A 12,448-nucleotide genomic window follows, 5' to 3' on the forward strand; every position below is an offset into this window, starting at 1 on the left:
GCAAGGCGGGAAATCAAGCCCCCGTACCACAATACCCCAACGTGTAAATTTGTGGCCTTGATGAGGCAGTAAATGAACGAAAAGTATTTGTACCTGATTGAAACCTGTAGGCAAAACCAGCCAGTAATTGACTGGTGATAGAATGTTGTCTTGGACCTGAAATCAAGGTGCAGTTTAAAAAAGGAAAAGACAACCCTAAAATATAAGTGGCTTCTAAACAGTATTAGGTTATGCTGACATGTAGAAGGGCAACACAGTTGGTTGTACTGGTAGACGATAGTAGGTAATCTATTTAGTGAATTCTGTGATATTGCCTATAGAATTATAATCAAAGGTCCTGAGTGTGCTGAAGAGACTAAGGATAGTAATTATTCCTCTATAAGGTTACCCTTGAGGATATTGTGCTAAAGCGTGGTAGGATTTAATGGATGACAATGGTGAAGAAATAAAAGGAGCTAAGATAGTCTAGGATGGTTATAGCGAGATAGTGAGATGTTGGTACCGCATGACGAGTAGTAGTGTGGAGCCGTGGCCTGACGAGGCGAGAAATCAAGCCCCTTATGTTAAGAACCCCTATAATGATGCGTGGTCTTGCAGGCAGTAAATAGAGACGTGAATTAGGATAGACTAGTACCTGAAAAGCACGAAACCTATGGGAGTAACGGGTTGTAGTAAATGCCTTTGTGAAATCTGTAATTGAGGTAGCAGAAAAGGAGGAAAGGAACTTGTGGGCAGTATTGTACCTACACAAACTAACCCTAAGATGATAACATTTGCACAATCAATATACAGTACAGTGTAAGACATTGAGTAGAATTACATGGGATGCACCAATTGTAGATACACCTTTAATAAACCTGAAAAAAGGACGTGATGTTAGGCAAATTTAAAAAGGAATGCTCTCCCGCCAACATAGTAATTGCATTATGTCCAAACTTATGTGAAGGAAATAGGCAATAGAGCTGGGAAGCATTGATCGCTGTAAAAGAAAGCATTTGCAGGAAACTTGGAAGCAAATCAAATAAAGTTGTATGGAATAAATAAAAAATTTAATGGTTTCATGTATGCATAGCTGAATCTTCAGCTTATGACATTACTTTAAAATCCAAAGCATTGCTGTGTATATATGAATTACTGACCCTTATACTCAACCAACAGAGCTGTATATATATATATATATATAAACAAATTCGGAGTCTGGCACTCTACCTTACTTGCTTATCTCTTCAAAAAATGCCTTGGTGCTGCAGAGCGTTGTTATGTAGAGAATAATGATTCAGAGCACTCCAAAGGGCTTGGTGAAAAAATACTTTATCTGTGTGGAAAAATCGACGTTACGTTTTTGATAAAGACCTGCGGGTCGAAACGTCGATTTTTCCACACAGATAAAGTATTTTTTCACCAAGCCCTTTGGAGTGCTCTGAATCATTATTCTCTCTCTCTCTCTCTCTCTATATATATATATATATATATATATATGTATGCAGGCATTGATTAAATAACAAACAGACAATGAAAGAATTTCTTAATAAACCTAGGTGCAAGAATATGATATCTAATACAATACATATTATATTGATTAAAGCAGAACATAGCTTGTGTAAAATAATATTGTAACTGCGTTCGCTTGTTTTAATTCGTTTGAGTGTTTTGTTCGTGTGAAACAAGAAAAGGGAAAAAACGTGCAATATGATTTGAAAATTGTCGAACGGCAAATAGCCTGAACGCGGCTATTTGCCGATTACCTTGGTGTTCGCATGAAAGGAGGAGCGGAAGAACGGAGAGGACGCCGGGACCGGAAGAACGGGGAACGAGGACCGGAAGTTCAGCTGTCACAGAGACGAGGTGAACAGCGTGCGTACGGCAAGGTAGGAAGGGGGGAGTAGCATTTATATAGGAACGCTAACTCCTCCCACAAATACAGGCCTTACGACCTTAAACATATATATATATATATATATATATATATATACACTTTTTTTTTTTTTTTTCTTTTTTTCTAAGATGTCAACACACCCAATACTTGGAGATAGTTCATTTTGAAGTCACTTCAACTCAAACATCGAAAATATGAACTTTAAATATTCTGTTGTAGCGTGCTTCATAACCCTTACATCTTGAGATGTAATAATATTTGAACAAGTCATATCTCTGCACTAGGAGTGCTCTACATTTTGACAGCATGAAAGGTACTACAAAACAATATGCTTTAATATTTTATGCTTACTCTTAATGTATTCAGTATCTCAGGATCCAAACTCCACACTTAAATAGGGCAGATTGTAAAGATATAAATGCTAGGTCACTTCAAGGGATACCTTTGTGCCAAGACTGGCATAGTTAAAGGACTTTTAGGGGTGAAGAAAAAAAAATAGAAAGCCATGTATTTGTACATTAGATAAAAATAGATGTCAATCTGACTGCTAGTAGAACAAATTTTAATCACAGCATGTGTTTGCTTAGTAGAATGGAAACAGACTAGATTTATTGCTTACGTTTATCATCTGTGTTTCCTTCCGATGCCAGATAGCTTCACATACATACATTTACTTAAATGTTTCTGTTTGAGAATGTTAAAACCAAAATATGAAAATCTACTATTAATCAGCCATTTGTTTTCTTGTTTTTTTTGTTTTTTTTTAAGTTGCAGCATACCAAGATAGTCACCACTTTCATCGTTAATCCTTGCAGATCGTTATCAAGACGTTTTTCTTGCAAACTTCCATTGAGTCCTTTCATGGAGTCCCAAGTCGCCAACTGAAAGAATATCACAGAAAAGAAAACATAACAGCATTTAATTAAAAAATAAAAACGTGCATGAAAACAGTATTTTTCTCTGTCAATGTGTCATAGGAGAAGCCCAAAAGGTTTGTCACTGAAACACATGAATGTCATTTTTATAGCATATATGTACAGTTGGTTGACATAAATCAAAGTGTTACGCAACAGCAATCATGGTATAAGGTAGCAAATGGAATTGCATACAAAGGACCATGCACAGAGGTAAAATCAAGGGTAGTTTATTGTCACATACAGAATGACATTGAGTCATAATGAGCTTTTCTCGAGTATTAGGCTAATGGAATATCGAAAGACACAAAGAAAAAAATAATACGTGTATGTATATTTAGAAGAGGGATGTATTTGTGAGACATTTTGCAGCCTCAATTTGGAACACAGGTTGTGCGTACAAAACACTGTCTTTAGATGTCCGACTAGTAACTAAAAAGATGGACTTAAGGTGTTGTTTTAATAGCCGGGTGTATTGGAGTTTCAAAGGTTTCTGAATAGCAATAGCAATTTTCTGGGTATGATCTGTATGGAGCTCCAGAGACTATGAGACTTTGACTAGTGCTTTCATATCAAAATTTCCACTCTCCCACTAGCCATTGGCAAGTGAGGATGTATCCATGGTGAGTAGACATTCACCCCTGGTGAGTAAGTAACACGTAGTCCAAATTGGTAGTGGAACTAAAATTTTTAATCCTGTTTAAAAAAGCTTGATGATAAAAACGTCTAGAACACATAATTGATTCTATATTATATCTCCAAGGCTTACAGTCTAAATATCCACTTGCTTCTTGTTCATAGCGCACATTTAATATTAAAATAAATCAAATAGCTAATACTCAAGATGATGATGCTCCATAAGTCATTCATTCAATTTGTTAACACAAAATGTAGCCTTGATTCGTTTGTTTCTAAAGCTGAATCACAAACCATTCGCTTGTTATTTGCTTTATTTAGAAACCTTCAAAATATAACCAATTTTCCTCTTGACCTCTAGGAAGCTTTACTTACAACTGAATTTTTTTTTATACAAGCCATTTAAAAAAAAAAAAAAGGAAGCAAACACAAGTGTGGAAAAACATTCTATCAAATAGAGAACGAAAATGTCAAAATCATTTTATGGTTTTCGTTATTTGAATTGAAGCGTAACTTTGCATTCTACATTTCACCGCCAAGAAGGTTTTTTTTTTTTCCGTTTGATCTGGAACAAAGGCTCTTGATAACCAAGTGGTGAAAGGAAGATTGAAGACAATAAAACACTTTAGTGTGGAACTTGCTTCTCTAAATCCCATTGTTACAGATCATACTAGTTCATTCTTAAGGACATCAACCTTGGACAGGAAATTGTTCTCACTTACATTAAGGTTATATCACTCGTAAATTTAAAGAACTATGATTTTTCCAAAAAAACAATATTTTCAAGAGAAAAACAAAAACCGAAACCATCGCTACTAAGAGAAGTAAATACACTACCCAAGTTCGATGAAACATCTGCAAATATTCTTTTGTTGATGTAGCACACAGGTTCAAGTACAATCAGCTGTTTTGAGATTACTGTCTCTCGAATCACATCAAAACTCAAATAAATACACTCAATTATAACAAAAAGTTTTGTTCTTATTTTTAACCGTCAATGCTCATTGTTGAATAAATAATCACCAATTTTCCGAATCTGAATTAGAATTTTAGGTTTACTCTAATGTAACACATTCATAAAACCACTATTGAAATTGTTATCAAGTATATTTATTACTTTATTTCTCCTTTTCTATCTCTGACCATGAATATGCTGATTATTATTTTTTCTGAACAGTGCATTATTTGATTCCTTTTGGCCTCTTTTGGGCAAATGTTTGAAATTAAAGAGAGCATTCTAAGCATAACATCTACCACAGGCTGTTGTAGATCTTATGGTGAAAGCAGGATACTGATGCTATATTCTGGTTGTGAATTTGGGTGACACTGATTGGCTGAGAGTTTCAGATTATACTCTAAGTTAACCAGTGCTCTCTGTAGCAGAGCTACAATCCTAAGACCTAATATCTCAGCTGAAGTCCTTTAGAGCTGAAAGAAAGTGCTCATAGCGGCTTTTTTAATGCACTGACCCCCAGCATGGGTTTTCCATTGGAAATAGTACAAACTCCACCCAGGAGTCCCTGTGTCTGGGAGATAATTGAGTCAAAAGAAGGCTAACTCAATTATCTCTCAGTTACAGGCACTAATACAAAAACATACAAAATGCCCCCAAAATATATCAAAATATTACAAGGTAACCACACACATTTTACATCCCTGAATAGCCTGGATCTGAGCGCCCAGGTTGTCCAAATAGCGCTCAAATTCATTTGGTAGAACAAAATCGCCATTCGAGTAAAGTTTTGACCACAAGGCGATAGCCCAGAATAGTTCCATAAGAACACGGGTCGACGGCCAGTCTGTTTTTGGAGGTTCCTGCATGAACACAGAAGAACGCTCCCACTGTTCAGTAGTTCCTATCTCCTGAACGCTGTTCTCCTAACTCGTCTGGGAGAGGAATAAGCAGTGGTACATATTTCTCCAGAGTTTGCGGGCTTGTGTAGCCATCCCAGACTTCCAGACAACTATGTACTGCTGCCTGTGTTCGGAAGACACAATGACCATCACTCACTAGAGCATGTGTTCGGTTATACGAATGGCAGCCACCCAAGGAAAGCATTTGACTTAATTGTTCCTTTGAGGTTAATGAGTCCGGGATGGTCGGTGTTCGAAGGGTATAAAATGGAGGACCACACATGCTCTATTCTGTCCATGAACAAGGGGGTCCAAATCAATTCGGGAAATATGGGGACATTTACTGGCAACGGAAGGGAATAGTACAGAATCTGCCACACTCTCCAAATCTGAACAAAATCCCATTGCTAATCCAAAAGTGGAACTTCCAATGGCAATAAGGGAAGTTAAGCCATGGGCAACTGGAGGACAGATAGCCAGGTGAATATCACAATGATCTGATTGCACTATAACCACTACAATGAGCTGCACTGTTATTGGTGCTTATGTGTCTTTTTAATATTGCTCACTCATACTTGCTGAATCTTGTACAACCTCTAATTTACAAGGATAAAAAATACAGACAAATATCAAGTGTATCTGATCTCTGGTTCAATGCTTGAAATAATTTGCTCTATAATCCTCTTTGTGTTTAATATTCTTTCTTAATATTTTCCCACCACCAAAGATCATGAATGCTCTGTGAACTAAATCTGCTATTTATTACCCTATTTGTTTTTGTTTTGTTTTTTGCACTTTGGAAAATTGGTTTAACAAGATGTGGAACAAAGTGATTGCTTTGAGCAAGGCAAATGAAAGGCTTTGAGGCAATCCCTGATATTTTTTATACTTTAGAAAACGGACATAATCAAAACTGGAATAAAATGACATTTGTATAATGTATTTCAATTTTCTATTATTTTTCTGGAACAAAAAAAAAGTAACTGCAAGAACCAATGGCACCGAACAACATTAATTATATATCATTATTTTGATGATGAGACTTCATATTCTGCACAAACTGATAATCTTAATTCATTTTACATTGAATAAAAGTATTTGGTAACAATAGGAATAATGATTCTAATACACTCTACAATGGATCTTTGCACTAATAATCAAACTGTATTTTTTCCCAAAAGATACCAATAATTTGATGGCATTATCTAGTATTCATATAACTTACGGTCTTTGATTAAAAAAGGTCATAAGGCTAATCATGTCAAAAAAACATTTACAATAAAGTCAAGTTTATAACAAAGTAAGAACCCATGGAACAAATAAATGCCACTTACACATCGTGTTTGTATACGCACTATGGTAATGTGTTCATTATTCAGGAACAAATGGATTGTACCTGAATAAATGTGACTAAATGGAACAATTTAATTATTTGAACACTATGGGCTGAATTATTTTAGCAATATCTCCCACCCATCCGCACGGGAGAATCAGGATTGGTGGGCAGGGCTTTGAGGAGTGTCACCAATGGCACGATCTGAACCAATGATGTAATCTGAATTCTTACACATGTCCATAATGGGCAGACTGGCCCCCAGCCTTCAGGACCACGTAGGGAGCCCTGCTCAAGTGCTTCATGCACAGTCTTAGTGCCCGCTGACCTGTGTCTAATGATGAGCGACAGGTGCAGAACACAGGTAAGGTGGGAAAGAACCTGAAATTGGGACTGTCCCACTAAAAGCAGGTCTGTTGGGACTCCTGTCTTAGCAGACTTACAGTAGCAGACCAACTTAGCAGTAACAATATATTCTGATTAATTCATCCACTGAAGTCTTTGGGAAATTAGCTATTCAGTAAAAAGGGTAAATCCTTACTTTGTTTAGAGATCCCAGTCATAAATATAAAATCCTTCCTATAATTACTAATAATAAACTATAATAGCTTGTAGACATAAAAATATGCAGAGCAATTATTTTACTCACAATCACGATGCCGTATTTTCTAAGTATCTATGTAATAGGCTGAAAATAGCTTAAACATTCCAATACGCTGCATTAGGAAACCCCAGTCCAGCAGCAAAAGAACAATTCTTGAATTCCTATCAATCCACCTCGGATAAACCTATTCGATCATTTAGAAGCAGTATTGCATAATTTCTGATTTCTCACACCTTCTCTCGAAGATATTACAAACAGATATTCAACTTCGAAAGACATTTTGAAAAAGACAATTTTCGACTTTAGTTTTCAAGTACATTTATATTGTTATACTGGTTCTGCGGAATATCATTATTTTTATAACTGATCGTAACTTGAAAAAATAATCTGTTACTTTAGGATCCTAAAAATATGCTTTGAAATGGGACTATAACTGGGTTAAATGCAGTTCATGTCCAATGCTCCTCCTGTACTGCTTTTTGGTTTAGACAATACTGCTTACATCATATCATCTCCACTGAATAATACCACCTGGACATGCACACTCACACCTCCCAAACATCGAAATTCACTCTGCAGTCCCAACAAAATTCTGAGAATATATCAGCAATAGACCGAAGAAGCAGGATGCAGGTGGGATGGTACAAGGGGGCAGGACAGTGATTTGAATGTCATTGCCCCCTCCCAAATAGGGCAGATATGTCAAGTAGACCTGCCCACAAAAAGCGTTTCATGCGCAGAGCACTGTTTCAGTGTTCTCTCCAGAGTCCTATTGCCCTGAGTAAACATTTTTGGGGACAGTTTCCTGGCCTCAAAAGCAAGTCAAGATGGCATGACAGAAACTGAAATTTGAGACTGTCCCGCAAAATTCGGGATTGTTTGGAGGCATGTAGTGGGGAATAAAACAGTGGTGGCGCTGAAGTTATACAAAAGATAATGAAGAAAGTATATAATTACATACAGTTGATGGAAGAAAATTCGGTATAATACGTCTTAAAAAGAACAAAAGAAAACATAATAGTGCAGTTAGATAATACATGCATATATTATCTAACTGTATTGCACTATTATGCTTTTTTGTTCTTTTTATTAAGACATATTGTACAGAATTTTCTTCCATCAACTGTATGTAATTATATACTTTCTTCATTACCTTTTGTATAACTTCAGAGCGGTCCACCACCACCACTGTTTTTTTCTCTGTTTGTTTTTCACATGGTTATGGGGATTGCTTGTAGGTGGATTGCTTCTCATTTACAGATAGAAAGTGCCACCCTCATATCTCTATGTAGCGAAGAATCACTGTCCTTTCTCTCAAGCAATTAAAGAGGAACTGTCACTTTCTGGATTTTTTACGGTATATTTTCTTATCCCTATATTTAACACATATGAATTTGTGAGGTGTGAAAAATTGTATTAAACATAGTAATTCACACCTGTTTATCCTGCAACTATCTTTAAATCTTCATTGGCAATGGGTAATAGTCAGCTGTAAGGTATGAATCATACCAGCAGTTATGTTTATATACTTATCAAATCAATGACACCTATAGAAAGCCATTGATTTTGATTTAGAGTTATGATACTTTATCATCCTCAAAGACATAACGTTTAGTGACACCTAATGTGAGTCTAGATAAAATGATTTTCGTTTTAATGAATTGAAAGTCAATGTGCTAATGTAAAATTATGAGCTTCCTATAGATTAATGTATGCAAGCAGGTGCAAAAATAAATAAATACATAAATAAAGAATAAAAAATGAAAAGAGAAATATCTTTTCAATCTCACATAAATCTGCTCTCTCCGAAGAGTCATCGAGCAAACTACATCCACTGAAATAATCGGGTTCTGGACCAAACAAAACAAAATGATGGATTGATGTAAGATAAGAGAGCTGTAGTCCAGATCACTGAGCTAAAAAAAATAAATTCAGAGTGGACAGGATAATAGATGATGTGTGTTTATGATGACATACTGAGCTACAGCCTGAGACACACATATAGTGCCAGTTCTACAAAATAATGTGCATCTAGTTAGCACTGACCTCTTTCATTGAATGGGTTAAATACCCAGTTATGTTAAAGAATTATATAATTATGTTCTGGAAGTTGGACACCCTCATATTACTTTGTTATATAAAAAAAAAAAAAATAATAAAGGAATATTATAATTAAATTTAGCATAATTACTTACAGAGTGATCAGTGACAGTGCGTTGTACAGGAATAATTAATTCTGGGAGCTTTGCACACCATTTTTGCTCCTATTTCTAAATGAGATTTCAAAGTATGTAATATATAATAACCAAAATCCCTAAAGCAACTTTTAATATATTCTTTCTATGTAAAAACAGTTCACTAGTGAAATCCTTCTGAATTACATTTCTCCTTTGTGACAACAAGGTGTCTATCTACACGTAAATCTAGTTACTTGATTTATACTTAAACATAATAAATGCAATTACAAGGGAGTTATATTACAGACAAGGAAGAGAATGAGAGAGGGCATGAAAAGACAGGGTAGAATACATATTTTTCTGTCAGTTATATATGAAAGTATGAAGGTAATAGGGCAAAGCAGTGGAATTAATTTTGATGTGCAATTAATGTTTTTGTTCAGGTGGAACAGCATCTGCATAACTGTTGGATTGAGAGAATAAACCACGGGATATTAAACAGATGGGGCCATTTAGGTTTCTTAAGTAAGTACACATAAAAAAACAAACAAAAAAAAAACCAATCTTTTAAGACATGGTATTTTTTTCTGATCTATGCACAAAAATATTTAATGTGATGAATGCCACCGTCCACTGCCTGTTAGCTACATTCAGGAAATAAAACTGATTTTAGTCAGTGATTTGGGAATTTTGGAAACAGTACAGATCACGTTTTAATGTTAAGTATACATAGCTGTTGCAGTAGCCTTTTTTTTTATTTGAGCAGTAGAGTGCTGAAACAGCAGAAATTTAAATATGAAAATCATGTTAAACATATATTGATTTTAGAAAAATCATGGCATTGAAACATTATTTGATTCCCTGACTCAATAAAAGCGATACTTAAGCAAATGCCTACTAATTAATTATATGGACTTGCTCTGGTAAATCCCTTCCCTTCACCCCATATACTGCTAAGCCACAACATTAAACCATGTGCCTGATATCATACAGGTCCCCCCTTGTGCCTCCAAAACAGCTCTGGCTCCACAAGACCTCTGAACGTGTCCAGTGATATCTGGAAGACCAATTTGTGAGGTGGAATCTATATGGATCGGATTTATTGTTCCAGCACATCTCAGTATTGAGATCCTGTGAATTTATAGGAAAAAGCAACACCATGAACTCTTTGTCATGTTCCTCAAACCATAACTGAACAATTTTTCTTCCAATGCTGTGTGGTCCAGATCCGATGCTTACAGCCCCAGTGAAGGATCATTCGGTGGTGTATAGGGGACATCATTGGAACTCTGGTCTGCGGCTACACAACCCCATATGGAGCAAATTCAACTAACACCTTTCTATTATAGCCAGCATTAAGTGTTTTATCAATTTGAGCTACAGTAACTCTTCTGTGTGATAGGATCAACAAAAGAGCAACCAGCTAATGAAAGAGGTCTAGGAGAGTCTATAAGGACTCAAGCTCTGTATGTGGGACTGTTTAGACACCTTCAACCAGAGGCGTACCTCGATTACTTGGCACCCCAAGCAAAACTGACAGCTGGGAACACTCCTCCGTGAAACAAAGTCTCCATGTAAGCCACTGTGAACCCATGATATAATGGTTTAAAATGAGTTTTCTGAAAGAGTTAACATCAATCAAATCAACAATAAACTGCAATGTTTACAAAAAAAAATTGAGTAAAAGGCTTAATTTAATTTAATTTATTGGAAAATGGGGGGGAGGGTATATATAACTACAGAAATGGGTACTATAGCATTAGGAATACAAGTTTTATTTTTGTAACGTTATAGTGTTTCCATGAGAAAATAACACGGAGGTTTTCAAAAGCAACAAGAGCTCGTAGAAAGTTAAAAGGCTCCTGCTAAATAATTTCGGAAAACATAAGGTGAAAAACAAACTACTGGAAGTTGGCCTCTTATATGTTTTAATCTAAAAGACAGAACATGTCAAACTAACCATGTATATTATTATGAAAGTATAAAGGCAACTTGAATCAAGAAACTAAGAAGGTATGTGTATTAAAATAGTCTGAAATAGAAATTTAGCTAAAAGATGAAATATCATATCAATATAAATGATATATTTTGATGGTAGTTAGTATTTATTTGGTTTACCTTATCTAAGTCCCGAGGACATGTTTGATTTATTGACATCATTTTTATTGCATGATCTAATGCTTTAAGGCAAGTGAAAGCTGATGTGATAAGGATCTTTGGAGCATTGTCATTATGTACAGAGAGATAGTACATTAATATCGTTACACAATGTTATAGAGCAGGGGTAGGCAACCTTTTAGCAGCACTGTGCCGATCTAGGATTGTGATGTCCCGTAGCGTGCCGGTCCTATTTTTTTTATAAATCGAGGTGTGTATGCTGCCGTATTCTGCTTGTGTTATTTTTACTGTAATTGCTTTGTATCGTTGTATTTGTGCGGATATATGCAGGGCTGTCTTTAATAATGACTGGACCCTGGGCAAAGCATTTGCTTAGGGCCCCCTGGACCCTGTCCCCCCTTCCCAGGCATGCAATCACGTCCTCCACCTCAACACAGTGGCGGACCTAAAGTAGAGAGGTGCAAGAATTCTTGGCGGTCTCCCTGTTGCACGGGTGATTAAACGGCAGATCCCCATCTGTCGTGCAACTCCAGAATAGCATTGACAGCTGGGGCTTTACCATTTACTCATGTTTGCAGGTCTGTATTTAGCACTAAGCAGTTTTTGTGTGTTTTTGTGGAATATGTTTGTGTGTGTTTGCAATCACGCCAACACCACATACACACAAAGACATACTGACACACACAAAGACATACTGACACACACAAAGACATACTGACACACACACACACACACACACAAAGACATACTGACACACACACACACACACACACACACACACAGACATACTGACACACACACAGACATACTGACACACACACACACAAAGACATACTGACACACACACACACACACACAAAGACATACTGACACACACACACACACAAAGACATACTGACACACACACACACACACAAAGACATACTGACACACACA

The 12,448-nt window shown here is 36.2% G+C and overlaps 1 protein-coding gene across 4 annotated transcripts in view; it reads right to left on the minus strand.

Annotated features, from left to right (window-relative positions):
* GRID1 (glutamate ionotropic receptor delta type subunit 1) overlaps positions 1-12,448 on the minus strand; it is a 927,065-nt gene that overhangs the window by 123,105 nt on the left and 791,512 nt on the right. For 3 of the 4 annotated variants that reach the window (XM_063433577.1, XM_063433579.1, XM_063433580.1), the window contains exon 9: positions 2,656-2,757. The exons of the other annotated variant lie outside the window; for it this stretch is intronic. In XM_063433577.1, the coding sequence (XP_063289647.1) occupies positions 2,656-2,757 (102 nt within the window). The remainder of the gene's footprint in view (positions 1-2,655; positions 2,758-12,448) is intronic. 4 annotated transcript variants of the gene reach the window in all.

The sequence above is a fragment of the Pelobates fuscus genome, chromosome 10, assembly GCF_036172605.1.
Source record: "Pelobates fuscus isolate aPelFus1 chromosome 10, aPelFus1.pri, whole genome shotgun sequence".
Taxonomy (NCBI): Eukaryota; Metazoa; Chordata; class Amphibia; order Anura; family Pelobatidae; genus Pelobates; species Pelobates fuscus.